At 42.4% G+C, this 21,139-nt stretch overlaps 1 protein-coding gene across 4 annotated transcripts in view; it reads right to left on the bottom strand.

Moving 5' to 3' along the window:
• The window catches only part of pip5k1ca (phosphatidylinositol-4-phosphate 5-kinase, type I, gamma a), a 145,595-nt gene that overhangs the window by 10,928 nt on the left and 113,528 nt on the right, over positions 1 to 21,139 (bottom strand). For 2 of the 4 annotated variants that reach the window (XM_038777887.1, XM_038777889.1), the window contains exon 15: positions 11,333 to 11,474. In XM_038777887.1, coding sequence (XP_038633815.1) covers positions 11,333 to 11,474 — 142 coding nt within the window. Of the gene's footprint in view, positions 1 to 6,215; positions 6,300 to 9,635; positions 9,711 to 11,332; positions 11,475 to 21,139 lie in introns of all 4 variants that reach the window. The other 2 variants (XM_038777886.1, XM_038777888.1) reach the window with 2 other exon arrangements.

The following is a 21,139-nucleotide window of genomic DNA, read 5'->3' on the forward strand; positions in this document are numbered from 1 at the left end:
GGTTGCAAGAATAGGGTGAGAATTGGGCCTAGGTAGGGTGGTCTTTCGAAGGGTCGGCGCAGACTCAAATGGACCAAATGGCCTCATTGTGCACTGTAGGGATTCTATGAAGCTACCACCAGTCAGAATTGGAACAGCACGGAGTGCAAGTGGGTTGCATGCTCTTGCTGCAAATAGTGCTTTAAATTCCGAGACTGGGAGAAAATGACTGTTTAAGAGCATGAACACAGTTGTACTAGGTTACGAATGTGAGTTTATTCTTTGAGAAAGAGGATGCAAGGTGTTCTAATTAGACTACAGAATCACAGAATTGTTACAGTGCACAAAAGGATTCCAGTCCTCTGCGAATGCACCAGCTCTCCAAATGAGCAACTCACTTCATGCCATTCTCCCACCTTGTAACCCTGCACATTCTTCCTTTTCAGATAAGCTTAATTGCATTTTGAATACTTTCAGTGAACTTGCCTCTCAGGCAATGCATTCTCAACCTTAACCGCTTGCCGTGTGATAAACATTTTTCTCAAATCACTTCATGGAATGTGGCCGTGACGGGCAAGGCCAGCATTTGTTGCCCATTCCTAATTGCTCTTGAACGGAGTACCTTGGTCAGTGATTTTGGAGATCAGTGAAGAGTCACCCACATTGCTCTGGTTCTGGAGCCCAGCTAAAGATGACCAAAAGGACGAGTGAACAAAATGGGCTTTTACGACAATCAATGTTAGTATCTTGGTTACAAGACTAGCTTGTAATAGGGCAACACGGCAGCACAATGGTTAGCACAGTTCCCTCAGAGCTCCTGGGTCCCAGGTTCGATTCCCGGCTTGGGTCACTGTGTGCGACGTCTGCACGCTCTCCCAGTGTCTGCGTGGACTTTCTCCAGGTGCTCCGGTTTCCTCCCACAATCCAAAGATGTGCAGGTCAGGTAGATTGGCCATGCTAAATTGCCCGCTTCCAAAAAGGTTGGGTGGGGTTACAGGGATAGGGTGAAGGTGGGGCCTTGGGTAGGGTGCTCTTTCCAAGGGCTGGTGCAGACTCTATGGGACGAATGGTCTCCTTCTGCACTGTAAATTTTATGATTCTATAATCTAGGATTCTAATTCCAGATTTTGTTAACCGACTTCAAATTATGGCAGCTGTCATGGTAAACCCATGTCCCCACAGCATTAGCCTGGGCCTCTAGATGAGTTTAGTGAGTTCTAGCACAGTTTTCGCTCATAAAAATTGGCTTAATTTGCAAATTTTAAATTTGAGCCCTCTTGTTCTTGATCTTTTCATGACTGGGCAGTTTTGTTCTGTGTGCTCCAGGATTTGCAAAATTATGATCTTGGCAAAGTATTCACTATTGTGCCGACTTTAAACATCAAGTGGAGGGAAGTTAGGAATGAAAAATAAAATTTTCACTCTTTGGTAATTGAGTTCCATAAATCAGGGTTGGCCAACATTCTGAAGAGAATGTGGCTGAAGACAGGAAGGGGGAGGGTTTCAGATTCCTGGAGCATTGGGAGCGGTTCTGGGGGAGATGGGACCTGTGCAAGCCGGAGAGGTTACACCTGGCAGGACCAGGACTAATGTCCGGGGTGGGGGGGAGCTTGCTAGAGCAGTTGGGGAGGGTTTAAATTAATGTGGCAGGGGATGGGAGCCTATTTAGGTTTCAGAGCAGGGGGAATGAATAACAACAGAAAAACAAAGCAAGGAGAATAAGAAAAGTGATAAGCAGAGAAACCAACGTCCAGTATCAGATAATGACACTGTAGAAAATAGTATAACTGGTCAAGGAACATTAAAAGGACAAGCCTTAATGTTTTGTACCTGAATGCTTGGAGCATTCAAAAGAAAATGGATGTATTAGTTGAGCAGATAGATGTAAAGGGATATGATATAGTTGAGATTACGAATTCATGGTTCCAAGGTGACGAATGATGGTAACTGAGGACTATTCAGTTTTTCGAAAGGACAGAGAAAGGAAAAGGTGTTGGAGTTGCATTGTTGATTAAATAAAATATTGATACAATATTGAGGAAAGATATGAGCACAGACAAAGTAGAATCTGTACCGTCAGGTAAAAAACATTTGTTGAGGTGGTATATAGACCACCAAACTGCAACGGTAATGTTGGGAATAGCATTAGACAGGAAATCAGAGATCCATGTGTTAAAGGAACATCTGTGATTATGGGTGACTTTAATCTGCATATAGATTGGGTGAGTCAAATTAGTCACAGTGCAATAGAGGAGGAATTTCTGGAGTGTGTGCAGGATGGTTTTCTGGACCCATACGTTGAAGAACCAACAAGAGAACAAGCCAAATCTGGACTAGGTGTTGTGGAATGAGAAAGGATTAAATGACAACCTAGTTGAGGGAATCCTTGGGATGAGCGACCATATGGTAGAATTCTTTATCATGGTGGATAGTGAGGTAGTTGAGTCTAAGACGAGGGTCCTGAATCTTTTTTTTTTTAAATATTTTTATTCTCCTTTTTCACATTTATGATTAGCATCCTGAATCTTAATAAAAGGTAACTATGATGATATGAGGCGTCAGTTGGCTATGATGGACTGGGAAACATTAATGAAAGGAAGTGGACAGGCAATGGCAGGCATTTAAGGAACAAGTTGTTTATTCCTATTTGGCACAAGAGTAGAGAAAGGGAACTGTGGCCAAACCATGGCTTACAAGGTAAATTAGAGATAGTATTAGATTCAAAAAAGAGGCATAGAAGTTAGCAAGAAAAAGTAATAGACCAGAGGGTCGGGAACAGTTAAAAATTCAGCAAAGGCAGACCAATGGATCGTTTAAGAATGGGAAAATACAGTATGAAAGTAAACTAGCAGCGAACATAAAAACTGAATGTAAAAATTTCTATAGGTATGTAAAGAGAAAAAGATTGATAAACACTAATGTAGGTTCTTACATGGTCAGAAACAGGGGAATTCATAACGGGGAAGAAATGGCTGAGGAACTAAATTTGTATTTTACTTTTGTCTTCACAAAGGAAGACATGAATAGTGTACCGGACGTTCTGAGAAACAGGGCTTTGTAAGGAGCTGAAGGAAATTAGTATCATTAGAGAAAAGTTTGAGGGAAATTAATGGAATTGAAGGTGGAGAATTCTCTAGGGCCTGATAATCTTTATCCCAGAGTACTTAACAAAGTAGCCCTAGAAATAGTAGATCCATTAGCAGTCATTTTCCAAAATTCTTTGGACTCTGGAACAGTTCCTACAGATTGTTGGGTAGCTAATATAACCCAGCTATTCAAAAAGGGAGGTAAAGAGAAAACAGTGAACTATAGACCAGTGAGCCCAAGGTCGATAGTAGGAAGTTGCTAGAGTCCATTATCAAGGATTTCATAGCATAGCATTTTGGAAGCCGTAGTATAAATCAGACAAGTCAGCATGGATTTATGAAAGAGAAATCATGCTTGACAAATCTACTGGAATTCTTTGAATATGTAACTGTTAAAGTTGACCAGGGAGACCCAGTGGATGTGGTTTATTTAAACTTTAAGAAGGCTTTCGACAAGGTCTCATAGCAGATTACTATGTAAAGTTAAGGCACATGCGATTGTGGGTAGTGTCGAGATGGCTAGAAAGCTGGTTAGCAGACAGGAAGCAAAAAGTTAGAATAAATAGGTCCTTTTCCAATTGCCAAGCAGTGACTAGTTGGGTGCCGCAGGGATCTGTGCGAGGACCTCAACTGTTCACATTATATATTAATAATTTGGATGAGGAACTAAATGTAATATTTACAAATTTGCAGATAGTACAAAGTTGGGTCAGAGGGTGAACTGTGAGGAAGATACAGAGATGCTTCAGCAGGATTTGGGCAGGCTGAGTGAGTGGGCAAATGCAGTATAATGTGAGGTTAATCCCTTTAGTAGCAAAAATAGGAAGGCAGATTACTTGAATGGACCTAAATTGAGAGAGGTGAATGCACAGCATGACCTTGGTATCCTCGAACATCAGTCGCTGAAAATGCTCAGGTGCAGCATGCAGTAAAGAAGAAAAATGGTATGTTAGCCTTCATAGAGAGAAGATTTGAGTACAGGAATAGAGATGTTTTACAACAGTTGACTAGGGCATCAGTGAGGCCACACCTGGAGTATTATGTGCAGTTTTGGTGTCTTTATCAGAGGAAGAACATTCTTGAATGGAGGGAGTGCAGCAAAGGTTTACCAGGCTGATTCCTGGGATGGCGAGACTGCCATATGAGGAGGGAATAAGTTGGTTCGGATTATAGTCATTGGTGTTCAGAAGAGTGATGTGGGATCTCATAGAAACATACAAAATTCTAACAGGATTAAACCAGATAGATTCAGGAAGAATGTTCCCAAAGGTGGGGGAGTACAGAACTAGGGCCTTAGTTCGAGGATAAGGGGTAAACCTTTTAGGACTGAGGTGAGGAGAAATTTCTTCACGCAGATAGTGGTGAACCTGTGGAATTCACTACACAAAGAGAAGTTGAGGTGAAAATGTTGTGCAATTTCAAGAAGGAATTGGATATAGCTCTTGAGGCTAAAGGGATCAAGGGATATAGGGGGAATAGCAGGATCAGGGTATCGATGATCATAATGAATGGCGGAGTAGACCCGAAGGACCGAATGGCTCCCTCCTGCTTCTATTTTCTATGTATGATTCTATGTATCCGGTCAAAATATAGCCAAGCGTAAGTGACTGATTCCACAAGGAGCTGCTCCTCCAATCCCAGGCTGGTTCTCTTCCCAGTTTTTGCTGACAGGTTTACTCAGCAATCAGCAGCAAATGTGGAAGAGCAACAGTCTGTGATTAGAGGAGCAGCGGGAAGTGGGAAAGTGACTGGTGGCTCTCAGTGCAAGGCCTGAGCTGATCCGCAATTTTATTACTCATGAGAGTTGCATTCAAAACTAAAACCTTTGCAGGCAAGAATGGCAACTTTCAGCTCAAAGTGTCCTAAAACATCTCAGAAACAGATCCTCCCTCAGGTAGGTCATACACTTAGGGCCTATTCAGTTTTGGGTTAAATACACTGGATTTTGAACAGTGTGCCCAGAGAGCGATACTAGGAAAAGCAGTCTGTGTTTTTGAATCAAAGTTCCATTTTTTCAGCCCGAGGCATGAACAAGTCTGCGGATTTGAGAGAGAGAGAGAGAGAGAGAGAGAGAGAGAGCTAGATAGAGAGATAGATAGAGAGAAAGAGAGAGAGAAAGAAAGAGAGAGAAAGAAAGGGAGAGAGAAAGAAAGAGAGAGAGAAAGAAAGAGAGAAAGAGAAAGAAAGGAGCTGCCTGTTGGGGTGAGAGGGGGGGGGGGGGGGGGGGGGGGGGGGGGGAGGTCAGGCAGTTGGTGTCATTTGTGCCTTTATGATTTTCTGTATTGAGGTCAAATGAGTGTAGGGAAATAGAAAGACTATGGAAATTATGAAAAAGGAACTTTTGGGAGGTAAATGACCAGAATCTGAAGTTATTATTTTCCAGTTTACCGGCGGTGTTCTATTTACTTTGTTGTAGATTACTCTTGTCCAATCAGTTTCCAAGAGGACACTACAGATATGTACAGATGGTATCAACTCAAATGTTGTGGATACGGAAGCTTCATCGGAGAACAGATTTTGTTTTGCAATAAAACTGGTCAACAACTACAGCAACTAAAGTCGCTGTTTAAAAATACAGCAACCACTGGTTTGACCTTGCAATAGAAAATAACATGGTGGTATATTAAATTAAATTTGGACTGCATCTTTCTGATTGGGAACTTCTAAAGTTTCAAGTTTCAGAACATTACTCATGTAGGAAATACTGTTGGTTTAAAACTGATAAAAATTGAGATCACAAAGCCTTTGAATATTTTACCATATAATAATAATAGCATAGTAAAATACCATTATTAAAATACCTTCCGGTGTCATCAAACCTAAAGTCATGCAACCTGCGTTAGTGCTGAGTTGAATGTTCATTGTAACCCAAACGTAACATGTGTCTACTTCCAAAGAGAGGAAGTACATGCTTGACAAACACTAAGCACAGGAGAAGGGTTATTTCACATATATCACACCAAGTGTTGTTCATTCAATAACTATCAGCTTATATATAGACAAAGGCAAAAGGAGAACAAGTTCATAAATAAATTGAATCCCATTTGCAGTTTTATATTCGACTCAGTACTAATCCTACATATCACCACACCTGCTTCGGTACCTACTCGTAACATAAGTTTTTTGAAGGAAACGGGACATTACACTTACAGTTTCACTTTCTCCATCTGAAACTGAACGTACTTGAGAGCCATAGTGAAGAGGAGAGTAAATCCAGACCCTCTCTTCTGCACACTGAATAGCCGGAATCAAGAAGACACAAGAAGAACAGAAATAATGGAAAGCAACAAAAAGAAGAAGAAAGGCAGTAACAGGTGAAAAACAGGTCATATGTTACATGTATATCTAGAGCATGAATACAGGAAGGCTAAAAAGAACATGTCAGCAGCACTGCTGATAGCAATGAAACCATTTTGTGATGCAGTGGCTCGCATGTTATTATCCCCACAAAATGTTGAATTCTAGCATGCGTACATTTACCTTAAAATATTGTATATTCAGTCTTATTTTCATACAATAAGGTAACATGGTACAAAACCATTAACACTAAATTTAGCTTGCGTTCAATAATGTTCTCTCTTGCCCAATCAAGATGCTAACAAGCTACCAATCCTTCCATTCTAGCTATTAATAGTACTTCAATGGAAATCAACAGTACTTCCTAGAAATTATTCCCCCAAAAATAAATTACTTGCATGAAGGAATTGTGAACTGATATTGCAAATCACAGCAGACTGCTAACTCTTTTGGAATACATACCTCTTTCTCATTTAGCAAGGTATATCATTACTATATCTATACTTAAAGGAGCAAGAAATTCTTATTGTTTCTGGTCAGCAAGCAGACTCAATCCATACGCTGTGTTCAGTCAGCTGATCTCAGCCATGCTGGTTGGGAAACTACATTGGTCAGGTGTTGACCGACAAGATGGGAGTAGAATACATGTGAATCCCATCACTAGTTAGTAACTTCTGATGCGACGAATGAAGCGAATGAGGTGATCGAGTATAGTGCGTGTGTAAGTGCACATGTCTGGCACGCAGACCCCGTGCAAGAACAGAATCGGACACGGTGGTCAAGTTGGCTGCTGATACCTAGCGTCAACATTCACATACTTGGAAATTTGTTCCTACAGCATGATGCTCTTCAGGAGTGAAGGGATGAAACAGGAGAGCATTTTAAAAAACAAATGGCTGTGCATTTCACTTGATGCGTTCACACCTTTTATGGTACGTTATTAACCTAACTGTCTGGGGAGGAGCTGCCCTTTATTCAATTGAGCAATTAATGATACTTATAAGAGAAACTGTGCAACTGATTGGCAACTGGGATTTTCTCAGATATTGTATCTAATATTTTGATAGAATTCAGTTATTGTTGAGTATGAAATATTTGAAGAAATTTAACAGAAATCTCATCAAGTGGAAGTTGTAGTTATAACAGTCACTTCATAAATATAAATGAATGAGCATTGACCAGGATTTAATCACAATCTATTTAAACTCCACTGAGATGTAACCACAGAACTTGTATTTTATTTCAATAAATTTAGGATACCCTGTGTCAGCACCCAATAATTAAGGCCAGCAGAACATAGGTGTGAGTGTGTAAAGCTTCTATGATATTGTCCAATCCAGTGCTCCCAAGTCAGGTACAGCACACGTTAGATACAAAATGAAGCTCCCTCTACACTGCCCCAGCAACGTGTTTCAATCCCAATCTCAGTAAAACACCCTCTACTGCAAGTACGACATTTTCCTTTTCCCAATAATCCTTTGAGATAACTAATTTAATGCCAAAATAGTTTTTTGCACTGTTGGCTCATGGACACTAGCAACTAAATTGAGATTGGACAAACTCATCTCAGAGGATGCTTATGGCAGGGAAATGGGGAACATTTAATTCCATCAAACATATCGGGTTTCAAACCAAATCCAAACATTGATGACACTTTATTAATTGAGGCATTGACCATGGTTAAGTTTAAGTTTAAATGTTTTAAATGAATGATAAAGGCACCACAGACTAGAGGAAGGAATAAGAAACGGAGGCTATTCTTATATAATTTTTTCCAAAACTTTGTTCAATTTCTGGTGCTCTCTGATTAATGATAATATGCCATGGAAAAAAGTGAACGTATCAGATATATTGCTCTTCACTTGTAACCTCATGTTAATAATTAATCTTTTGAGCAATATACTGAATATTTTGTTCATCACTTAACTTTTTAATAACATAACTAATTAACTCATATGGAAATAAAGCCATTTACGTTTGAAGAATATTCTGAATCTTAAACCTTTTCAGAAAAATCGTCATTTCTGGACTCAAATCTTTGTCAGTCCCTAATTTCTATATACCCTAAACCAGATTAAAATTGATAAGGAGGAAAATGTGCAATAAGTAATGACAACTATGATCCCATGAGGCAGCAGGTGGCACAGTGGTTAGCACTGTTGCCTCATGGCACAGAGGTCCCAGGTACAATCCCGGCTCTGGGTCACTGTCCGTGTGGAGCTTGCACATTCTCCCCGTGTTTGTGTGGGTTTCACCCCCACAACCCAAAGATGTGCAGGGTAGGTGGATTGGCCATGCTAAATTGTCCCTTAATTGGAAAAAAAATGAATTGGGTATTCTAAATTTTAAAACAAAAATGATGATCCCATGTATCTTGTCAGAAATAATGTTTTGAATGGCATGTTTTAAGCTTGCCAAGTACTGAATTCAAATCCTATTTCAACAGTATCTTGCTTTTGTACCACCAAAAGCTGTATCTACCTGTGATTTTATTTGCATAATATCTAACATAAAAGAAAACAAAGAATTGAAGAGCCGCCATTAGACTCTGGGGCTCAAAAATGGTGAAAGACAACCGAGGTCAAACCTCACTCCTCCCCAACGCCATGTAAATCAGGGATGGTGGAGGGCGGTCTCTTAAGACAAACAATTAAGGACCACTTAAGGGCTGCTTCACACTACTGTTGGTATGTTATTAGTGGTGGTTGCACACTCCACCATATGGAAAGACTCACTGTAAAACACTAGCAGTCTGCCTGCAGGTCCAGGGGAGCGGGTGATATGCCTGTTCAGACAATTAACGCCCCCCTCCTCCCCATAGAACATCTTTCCCTCACAACCCCTCCCTCAGCCAAAATAGTTGTTGCTCCTAGCTTTGGGTCCGCCATTATCCTGACAAAATCTAATAGAGTGCGGAAAAATATATATAAGGCATTTTACCAGCATAAACCTTTAGGGAAATCTTTTCTTTTCACCTCTAGGTGCCAAGCAGTAGACATTTTGCTAATCTAACTTTATTGACACACCAGTTTTAGTGTTGGTGAAGCAGAAACGTTTTCTGCAATGGAAATGCAAAATTTCCGCACTGATTTAGCACTGTTCTATGTTTCCACCAATAACTATCATGGTCTGAAAACAAGTTTCAAACTTTTATAAAGGTGACATGGTAAACATATTTAAAACTAAATTTAGGAGCACAAATGATGAACACAAAACAGAGGTGGAGGTAGATTTGGCGACACTCAGGATGATCTTTAAATACAACCAACTTACACTCTCATCAGAAATTGAAGTGGCTCGGGAACAACTGCGTCGTGGAGAGTAAATCCAGTACTTTCCATCCGTAAACTGGATGGTGTGAGAAAAAGACAACACAAACAGGAAAGGAGAAAGCAAGGGTGGAAAGAATGGAAAGAAAGAATTAAAACAATGTAAATGAGGAAAACAAAAAGAAAAGAAAGAAAATGTGATGCGCTGATGTCAACAAAAGGTAAAGTAAAAATGTAGTAAAATGTCCCAGGTACCTAGTTATAACATTAACTGTCACAAAACTCAATTTCTAAATTATTTGCCGAGGGGGTCGACGAACTATGGCACTCTGGAAAAGAACAGTGTGGCCTAATTTTAATCGCACTCCTTTCTATGCTTCCTCAAAATGTTTAGCCTAATTGTCCAAGCAAGCTTATTTGAAAGAAGTTTATTTTCTAGGAAATTACAGGCAGTGCGAAAATTGGACCATATCCATTGACAAATGGTTAAGGGTGACGGCAAGATAATTAATTTGTCTTCAACCATGACCCCCGCAAAGAGGAGTCACAATAGAGCATTCACACAAGGAACAATCAGCTTTTTTGATGTTGAAAAATGTAATCTGTGGTAAACAATTGCATTACACAAACAATTAATCTCTCGAGCGGGTGATCTAAGATACACAAAACTAGTGTTATGAAGATGCTAGTGGAAAACATCCTAGTGCTGAGTGACAGGCCGACCTTTCTAGGTCACTTTAACAAGTTAAACAGGTCAGTCAATCAAAACAGCCCTTGCGCTCTGCACATACCTGCCTAGCTGAGACACAGATTACTAAATCTGCCATAATTGCCATAATGGGTTTTCCCGGTTTAAAATTCCAGTCAGGTATATCACCTTGGAATCATTTTGATCCCAAAGAGACTTGGGTTTACCGCCCCACATTCTAAACAGGACAGTCAGAAGCTGGTCATCAAACAACAGACGTGCACAGGTTTGAGCCTTCACTTGGTGCAGAACAAATACCATAAACTACCCAAGAAATGAAAGCCCATCAGGGCACTATGCTGTTAGATTGGCTGTGATGAATGCGAAAGATAAAGACCGCAAATAAAAGTTGATGTAATTTCACAGCTCATACTCCATAACTGCAGACACTCAAAGGCATACCAAGTTTAGAACATTTAGAATCTTTCAAATCAGTTTCAATTTTGTATAGCCCAATTCCAAATGATTCTAAAACACACTACTGAAGGAGATAAATGGAGATGGATTTGAAAAAACTCTTATGCATGGTGCAGCTTAAGGAAAGTGATTCATTGCTTAAAATACAACTGATATCACCATAATTATAAGGAGAAGCTAGGACAAACCAGCTTATGTACCTGGCACAAATTTAAGTGAGCAGTCTTCCTGGAGGTGTCTCTCACTTCAGGACTTTGCTGGCATTAGTTGTTTCCTGAATTATACTTCCATTTTTACAGTAATATATTCAAAAATACTTAACGAAGGTAGAAATAGAACTGTGCCCTTTATGAACAAATATCACTGTGCACAAAATTCTTAAACCATGTGCACTTGTCAAAAATGTTAACTTCCTTTGGTAGCGGACTGTCCACATTCCATAAATTTCCGTTGTATACCATCTTACTGACTGAAGATGTTTCGCCTACCTATAAAAATCAATCAAAAATGTTTATTTCAGCAATTGTTATACTCACAAAATATATGTCTGTTACTGGAACTTCCTCCTCTTCATCGGCCTCCTCAGAGGCATGGCTAGCTGCCTCAGAGATCTGACTCACAGTGTCTGCTTCCAATGTAACAGTGGAACTTGTACGTGCAGATGCTGAAGGAACTTCCCTATATAAAAAAAAACTTATTTATGGTTCGAAGAGACATACAATTAAACACCTAACAATCTGCAAGCCTATTGAGGAATAAAAATAATAAACAGTATTGTGCCCAGCATCAATCCCTGGAGAACACTACTAGTATTGCAAGTAAGCTTGAAGCATCAGTTTGGAGTAGATCGTGTTGGTACACACATAATACTCGGAACAGCGTGTTAATAAACAAACATACACAGTTAGAATGCTGCGGACAGAGTGCCAATATGCACTGGAATATATTGCAGACAGACAATAGATACAGATGTGGACACAGTACTTGGGTCAGTATTCTAAAATATATTTAAGTATTGTACTGGTACAGTGTGCTACCGCACGTACAGGTATAACATAAGGACAGCAAATACGCCGTGCAACCAAGAAACTACACAAGCAGGAAAATTGAATTTTCCAAATTTAGCATTTGTCAAAATAGCTTGTTCAAATTTCTGAAATGCTATCACACACAGAAAATCTCAGTTAATTTTAGACAAATTTCCAAATTTCTAAAAGGTGCACAAGACACTGTTCCTAAACACTGGATGGTTGCATTTATCCTCACAGTTAAACTTTGCATTTTCACTAACATATCAAGTTTGAATACTGAATGAGATTAATTTATTAACATGAACTAGATTTATACACATGTCCAGAAAAGATCTCTGTCTATTATTTAAGATAAACTCTTTTCAATTCAATAATTTAATACTAGGTGCATTATAAAAGGTGTAAATGAATAAGCTGACAGATATGAAGAATGAACCAAAGACAGATAGTAAAATGGACGTCAATTTTTTTTTGTGGGTATTTTATTCCAAACATATTCAAAAATACAAAAACATAAATAATCTGGGGAATATTCTCCCTAACACAATTTTACAGTCTGTCCCCTTTTTTACCCATTCCCCCCAACTAACAATTCCTCAAACATGGTCACGGATAAGTCCCACTGTGCCTCAAAGCCCTCCGCTGAACCCTTCCATTCAAATTTAATCTCCTCCAACCAGAGGGCGACGTCGAGGTCCCCTAGCCAGGCCGCCACCCTCGGCAGCATTGTCGACCGTCATTCCAGCAAAATTCTTCGCCGGGTAACCAGAGGCCAAGGCCACATACATCAGCCTTCCTCCCCTCCATCAGCTCTGGCATTTCCAATACCCCAAAAATCGCCACCAAAGGGTCCAGCCTGACCTCCACCCCCACAATCTTTGCCAACGTCCCAAACACTCCCACCCAGCATCTCTCCAACTTCTCACAGCCCCAAAACATATGTGCGTGACTTTCTGGCCCTCGCCCACTCATCTGCCACTCCCTAGAAGAACCCACTCATCCTCACCCGAGTCCGTGTACCATCTTCAACTATATCAAACTCATCCTCGCACGCAAGGTCAAATTCACACTGTGCAGCGCCTCACTCTACACACTACAACCTATCTCTACCCCCCCCAAACTTCTCTTCCCATTTTTCCTTGAACCTCGCCACTTGTGCTCCCCCCGCCACCCATATACGTCACTATTCCTCCCCTCCCACATCTGGAAGCAGCAACCGTTCCAAATGGAAATCACCTTCCGTACCTTCCTTGTGAAGTCTCTCACTTGTAAATACCTACATTCACTTCTCTTCGGGAGCTCTACCCTCTTCTGCAGCTCTTCCAGACTTGCGAACCTCTCCACCAAGTATAAATCCCTCGTCCTCACCAACCCCACTTCTCTCCACCTTCTGTGCATACCATCCGTCTCCCCCGGTTTGAACCCGTGGTTCTCACACAACATTGTTGACACCAACATCCCCTTCATCCTAAAGTGTCTCCTCGGTCAGTTGAATACGGGGTTCTCCGCATATCTTCTTGGTTCCAGCAGTAATGCCACCGTCACCATGGTCCTCATGCTGAACCACCTACAGGACTCTTCCTCCATCCCAACTCATTCTAACCCCTCCCTTCCCACCACAGCCCACTTTTTCCACATTCGCTGCCCAATAGCAGTGCAGCAGTTTATGTAATGCCTGCAACTTCTGCAGCAGGGCCCTCCTTACCCGTGCCAGCTTCCTCGTCCATATTACTCTGGAAAAAGGCCTTCGGAATAAAGATCGGGACAGTCTGGAATACGAATCCGAACCTTGGCAGGCAGGAAGTTCATTTGCAGGTGTACGCCAGCGTCAGGTGTACCATATCCCATCTCCTATAGTCCTCCTTTATCTCCTCTTTCAAATTTGTTACGTTCCACTTGTGCAACGTTGCCAACCCCCGGTCAACTGGATCCCCAGATATCTAAAACACCCTAAATGGCAACACCCCTAAATTAGCCCCAATTTGGTTCAACTCCACATAATCCTTAATCCTCGTCACAGAACCCCTTGTCTACTAACAGCACCGAGTCTAACCTTCAGACTGGCCTCTATTCCTGCCTTGAGCCTCCAGCCAGAGCAGCGTGTGGTGCGAGATTACAATTCCCATGTACTCTGCCCCCACCATCCCCACCAACATCTCCCGGCTCAGTATAAAAAATTTGATTCTGGAGTATACCTTGTACATATGCGAGAAGGAGTAGTCTCCCTCCTCCGGGTCCATCATACCGTTCCATAAACCCTTCCAGCTCTCTCACCATCCGCAGCCTTCCCATTGACCTGGGGCTTGATCTGTTCACCCGTGGCTCCAGCACACAACTAAATCCCCTCCCATGATCAACTGATGTGTGGCAAGTCCGGAATCGCTCCCAGCAGCCCCCTCAAGAACCCCACATCATACCACTTTGGCGCATACACACTCACTAGCACCACCAGCACCCCCTCCAACATCCCGCTCATCATCCCGTATATCTCCCACCTAGATCCTGCACTTCCAAACAGTCTTTTTACTCAACAGAATGGCCACTCCCCGTGAAATACCTGACCCACCCATCCCTTTCTCAACTTAACCTGATCCCTCACTTGGAGGTGCTTCTCCTGCAGAAAAACCATCCCCACCTTCTCAAGTGTGCAAAGACCCGAGATCTCTTCACCAGCCCATTCACATTCCATGTTATGAGCCTTACTTAGAGGTTTGCGCCTCCACTCCCCTCCCAATTTGGTCCCTTTATTTAAACATAAAATTTAGAATACCCAATTATTTTTTTCCAATTAAGGGGCAATTTAGCATGGCCAATCCATCTACCCTGCGCATCTTTGGGTTGTGGGGGTGAAACCTAAGCGAACACGGGGGAGAATGTGTCAACACCACACAGACAGTGTCCCAGGGCCAGAATCGAACCTGGGACCTCGGAGCAGCGAGGCAGCAGTGCTAACCACTGCTTAATTCGGTCCCCTTCAATTTCACACTAAACTGGGCCCATCCAGGGTGGCCCTCTTCTCCGTCCATGAGCACACTTCCCCTCCAACACTGCCATGCCGCAACTCCTCCTCTCTCTCGCTCTTCCACCCCCACCCCCCACAAACTCTGCCAACCCTCACAGCATTCTTTCCCACCTCACCTTCGGTCACCAGCACGATCTGCCAGCATGGCAGCTCATGGCTGAAGGCTCCTCTTTGCACCCCCTCCCTTTCCTCCTTGATCTGTGTAAATGGCTCCCTGTGGACCTCATGCTCCCCCACACAAACAAAATGCACATCCAAAACCACAGGTCACCTTCTCCGAAAAATAAACACCAACACAGGTTGCAGTAAGTTGGGGGGGGGGGGGGGGTGCAGTTGCCCCCTTACAAACATATTACTAGTTAACAAATAATACCACAATATTGAAATCCCCCCACCCGATAAAAGTCACCCCCACACCCGTCAAATTACCTGCGTACTCTGAACTCCATTATGCCAACTCCTCCGTCTTCCATCAAAGTTCACTTCTCCCCCAGTTTATGTTCTTTAATAAAGTCATTGGCCTCCTCTGGGGTTTCAAAATTGTACTCTAGGCCTTCAAAGTTCACCCACAGTTTCGCCGGGTACAACACCCCAAACCTGATCTGCCGTCAATAGAGAGCTGCCTTGGCCATGTTAAACCCAGCATGCCTTTTTGCCAGCTCCGCTTCAATGTCCTGATATATTCAGACCTTGTTCCCCTACCCATTCGCAGTTCTGTTTCTCCCTGGCCCACTGCAGTGTCTTTTCCTTTTCCACAAACTTGTGGAGCCGTACAATCACACCCGCAGCGGCTACCCTGCTCTTGGTCCTGTCTTAGAGATTTATGCACTGGGGCCTTGTCCAGCAACCCCTCCGCCACCAGCCCCGCCTGCATCCTCAAGACGCATCTCGTAGCACTCGCGCCTTCCACACCTTCAGGCAGGCAAATGATACACAATTCTGCCTTGTAGATCTGTTCTCCTGCTCCTCTACATTTGCTCTTAACGACTTGCAACGGTCCCTCAGGAGCCCCACCTCCACCTACAATGCCACCATCCGATCATTATGGTCAGACATCACCCGGCTCTGCGACACCTGTGCCTCTGAGCACTTCTCGACTCTCTCCATCGAGCCTTGCAGGGGTGCAAACGCTCCTTCGATCGGTCTTTCTGCAACTCTGTTCTTTGTTGGCGGAACTCCTCTTTAATTAACGCCATCAGCTGCTCCATCCGAGGTTTTCCAACATGCAACGACCCTTCCCACTCCATCACCTTTCCAATTGTTGCTGCGCCAAAAGTCTCTTCCAATTCTTTGGCCAGGTCTTTAACCTTCTACTGCAGGGTCTGATAACCAGCAGACATGCCACTCCCGGGGTGAACTTCTCCTCAACTACACTTTTCCGTCAAAACTCTCCGTTTTAGGGTTAAAAGAGCTCAAATTCACGCCTTCGAGCTGGAGCTTCCCTGGTTTGGCCACTCACTCCATGGCCGCCACAGGAAGTCGTCAATTCTTTTTTCCATATTTGTTGAGTCGAATTAGTTCCAATGCTTTAAACATATCAGTGGCTCATCGACAGTATGCATTATGGTTTGACCTGCCGATGTAAAGTTTACTGGCATGCTAGAAAATCCCAATTGGATCAGATTTTTGAATCCTGTAACTGGATACAACAAGAAAAAAGGACTGCAGGCACACTCATATCACCGAATTTGAGTTAATGTTATTTTGAACAAATTAGAAACACAGCAACATCGCTCCCACGGTGTTGCTCACAGATCAAGAGAGAAGCAGATTCAGAGTTGGTTGGGTGCATGTGGCAAAAATGAAGAGTCAGGCTGGCAGCTAGCAAGAAGGCTGAAACGTTAGTTCAGAGAAGTTGATAAGTCAAGTTGGGTCAGGTGGAGAAACATTTAATTGAATAGTGTGTAAACTAAGCAGCAACAAAATAATATAGTGGAGCACACAAATATATTTACTCCTTATATAATTGTTTTTTATATCCTCAATTGACATGCAAGAGTCTGGTGGCTTCAATCCCCCACTGGAGAGATGTTGCTGAGAAAAAAATACATATTTTTCCTAAAAAGGTAATAGTTTACATTTTGCAGAGCTCGGGGTAAGAAGCAGGGAGGTGATTTGTTCTACCAGAGAACAGCTGATGGACCAAGAGGCCTTCCTCGGAGTAATCTTTCCATGATCCTTAGTTTTTGTTGTCCTTTATGATTCTGGGATCTGATTAGGCAAGGTATGTGACACATAATAGGGGCTGGTTTAGCTCACTGGGCTAAATCGCTGGCTTTGAAAGCAGACCAAGCAGGCCAGCAGCACGGTTCGATTCCCGTACCAGCCTCCCCGGACAGGCGCCGGAATGTGGCGACTAGGGTCTTTTCACAGTAACTTCATTGAAATTGAAGCCTACTCGTGACAATAAGCGATTTTCATTTTTCATAATAGCACATGCTTAAACTAGGCCAATCAGAAAGCAAACAGGATCACACAAATACAAAAAAAAAATCACAATTTTACTTCTTTCTGCAATAGTAATATATAAAGCTCTACATCATATTGATAATGACAATTAATTGTCAGTATAAAAATAGATATTTTTTTTAAAATTCCAATTAAGGGGCAATTTAGCATGGCCAATCCACCTACCCTGCATAAGTTTGGGTTGTGGAGGTGGGACCCACTCAGACAAAGGGAGAATGAGTATAAAAATATACATTTAATGGATATCCATGCAGATTCAAGATTACTTAAATGACGAGTGGCATTCCTCAGAAATTAATGATGATTTTCTATTATTTGTTCATGGGATGTGGGTGTCACTGGCTGGGCCTGCATTTATTGCCCATCCGTAAGGGCAATTAAGAGTCAACCACATTGCTGTGGGTCTGGAGTCACATGTACCATCAAGCCAGAGGATTAATCTGGGTTCAATGAGTGTTGGATACATGTTTGGAGTAGCACCAGTTATTAATTTGTTTTGAAAAGAGCGGTGCCAACTTGAAGTTACAACACAAGAAACAGGAGTAGACCATATGGCCTGTCGAGCCTGCTCCGCCATTCAATACGATCATGGCTAATCTAGGGTTTCAACTCCACTTATCCGACCAGCTCCCCAAAATGCTTCATTTAGAGACACCAAAAATGTCTATTTCAGCTTTAATATATTCAACATCCCTCTGGGGTAGTGAATTTTAATGATTCACAACCCTTTGAACAAAGTAATTTCTCCCCATTTCAGTCTTAAATGATTGGTCCCTTAGCTTGAGACTGCCCTTGTGTCTCACATTCCTTCACCAATGGAAATCATGAGACTATAAGACATAGGAGCAGACTTAGGCCATTCAGCTCATCGAGTCTGCTCAGCCATTCAATCATGGCTGATATGTTTCTCATCCTCATTCTCCTGTCTTCGCCCATAACCCCTGATCTCTGTCTTGACGACACTCCGTGATTTGGCCTCCACTGCCTTCTAAGGCAATAAGTTCCACAGATTCACCACCCTCTGGCTGAAGAAGTTCATCCTCATCTATTTTAAAGGATCGTCCCTTCAGTCTGAGTTGTACCCTCAGGTTCTAGTTTTTCCTACTAGTGGAAATATCCTCTCCATGACCACTCTATCTAGGCCTCTCAGTATCCTGTAAGTTTCAATAAGATCCCCCCTCATCTTTCTAAACTCCAACGAGTACAGACCCAGAGTCCTCAATTGCTCTTACAGCATCAATCTCTCAACTTCTACCCTATCAAACCCCTGCTTGTATGTTCCTTTTATGAACCCTTTATGTTTCAATGAGACCACCTCTCATTCTTCAAAACTCCAGAGAATATAGGACCAATTTACTCAACGTCTCAGCACAGGATAATTCCATCCCACGGATCAATTTAATGAATTTCCAATATACCACCTCCAAAGCAGGTAAATCCTTTCTTCAATATGTAGACAAAAACTGCACACGGGTTTGGTTTAATCAAAGCCCTGTACAACTGTAGCATGATTTCATTCCTGTACTCCAAACCACTTGCAATAAAGGGCAACATGCCATTTGCCTTCCTAACTGCTGGTTACACTTGCATGCTTAATTTCTATAATCCTTATACAAGCACACCCAAGTCTATCGTGCTTACACACATTTTAAAAACTATTCTGCTTTTCTATTCTATGACCAAAGTGAATAATTTCATACTTCCTGACATTAGACTCCATCTGCCATCTTGTTCACAACTCATTTAACCTGTCTATATCTCTTTGCAGCCTGTGTCCTCTTCACAGATTACATTTTCACCCAGCTATCAGCAAACCTAGATAACAATGCTCCCAGTCTCTTCTTGCAAGTCATTAATATAGGTTGTAAATAGCTGAGGCCCCAGCACTTTGATCTTTGCGGCACTCCACTAGTCACAGCTGCCCACTTAAAAATGCCCCATTTATGCCCACTATTTTCTTCCTGTCCATTTACCAATCCTCTATCCTATACAGTCTAACACAGGTGTGCTAAAGCAAAAACAGAAAGACAGAGCTAAGTAATCCCCAGGTTAAATTTAGGTTTGGTAGTCCTATCATATCAACTTGTGCTGGACAATGAAACGATTAAGAGGTGGCAGATGCTCAAGAATATCCCCATCAATGAGGGCAAGGTCCAGCAAATGAAATGGAAAGAGGATAGCATTTACAACCATCTTCAACCAAAGTGCCACGTGGATGATTCATCATGGTCCCTTCCAAGGTCACCAGCATTAGAGATGTCAGTCTTTAGCCAAGATGATTCCTTCCAAGTGATATCAAGAAATGGCTGAAGGCACTATATACAGCAATGGCTGTGGGTCCTGGCAACATCCTGTTTAGACTGTTAAACACTTGTGCATCAGAACTAGCTACACCATTAGCCAAGTTGCTCCACCAGTTATAACACTGGCATCTATCAAACAAAGTGGAAAATCTACCTGTCAGCGAGAAGCAGGGCAAATCCAATCTAGCCAATTATCACCCCATCAGTCTACACTTAATCATCAGAGAAGTGTTCTCAACAGTGGGAACAAAGAAGCACTTACACACCAAAGCTCCATTTGGCTTCCACTTATCTCTAAACTGCAATTTACAACCTTATTCCAAACATGGACAAAGAGCTGAACTCAAGAGGCAAGGTTAAAGTGATTGCCTTTGACATCAAGGCAACATTTGACCAAGTAGGGCATCAATGATCCCTAGTGGCACTGAAATCAATGGGAATTGGAAGAAAGTTCTCCACAGGCTTGAGCCACACCTAACACAATGGAAATTGGATGTGGTTGTTGTCTGTCACAGGACATCATTGCAAGAACTCCTCAGGACTGTATCTGAGCCTATACCATCGTCAGCTTCTTTATCAATGACTTTCCCTCCATTATGTCAGAAATGGGAACGTTTACTGATGATTGCAGAATTCAGTTCCATTTGCAACTCTTTACATAATAAAGTAATCCGTGCCCTCATGCAGCAAAACATGAATTAAATCCAGGCTTGGTTGATATGCGGTAAGTAACATGCACAGAACACAAGTTCCACATCGTGACCATCTCACCAACATTCAATAGCATTACTTTCACTGAAACCCCATTAGCAACCTGGGTGAGAAACTGAACTGGATCGGCCACATAAATACCATGGTTACAAAAGCAATTCAGAGGTGGAGCATTCTGCAGCGAGTAACAACTCCAGACTCCCAAAAACCTGTCTGCCAACTACAAGGCACATGTCTGGAAGAATTCCACTTGCCTGGAAGAATTCAGCTCCAACAATACTCAGTAAGCTGATTGCCTTTCAGATCAAAGCAGTCTCCTTAAGTGTTCCCCCATTCACCGCCTTATAGAATTTACAGTGCAGAAGGAGGCCATTCGGTCCATCGAGTCTGCACCAGCTCCTGGAAAGAGCACCCTACCCAAGGTTAACACCTCCACCCTATCCCCATAACCCAGTAACCCCACCCAACACTAAGGGCAATTTTGGACACTAAGGGCAATTTATCATGGCCAATCCACCTAATCTGCACATCTTTGGACTGTGGGAGGAAACTGGAGCACCCGGAGGAAACCCACGCACACACGGGGAGGATGTGCAGACTCCGCACAGACAGTGACCCAAGCCGGAATCGAACCTGGGACCCTGGAGCTGTGAAGCGATTGTGCTATCTACAATGCTACCATGCTGCCCAAAAAACATTCACTCCATCCACCTCCAGAATACCATGGTTGAAGCGTGTGGCATCTATAAAATGACTGGAGAAAATTGCTAAGGTTTCTTCTACAGCATGTTCCAAACCTGCAGTCTC

Source organism: Scyliorhinus canicula, chromosome 18 (genome assembly GCF_902713615.1).
Source record: "Scyliorhinus canicula chromosome 18, sScyCan1.1, whole genome shotgun sequence".
Lineage (NCBI taxonomy): Eukaryota > Metazoa > Chordata > Chondrichthyes > Carcharhiniformes > Scyliorhinidae > Scyliorhinus > Scyliorhinus canicula.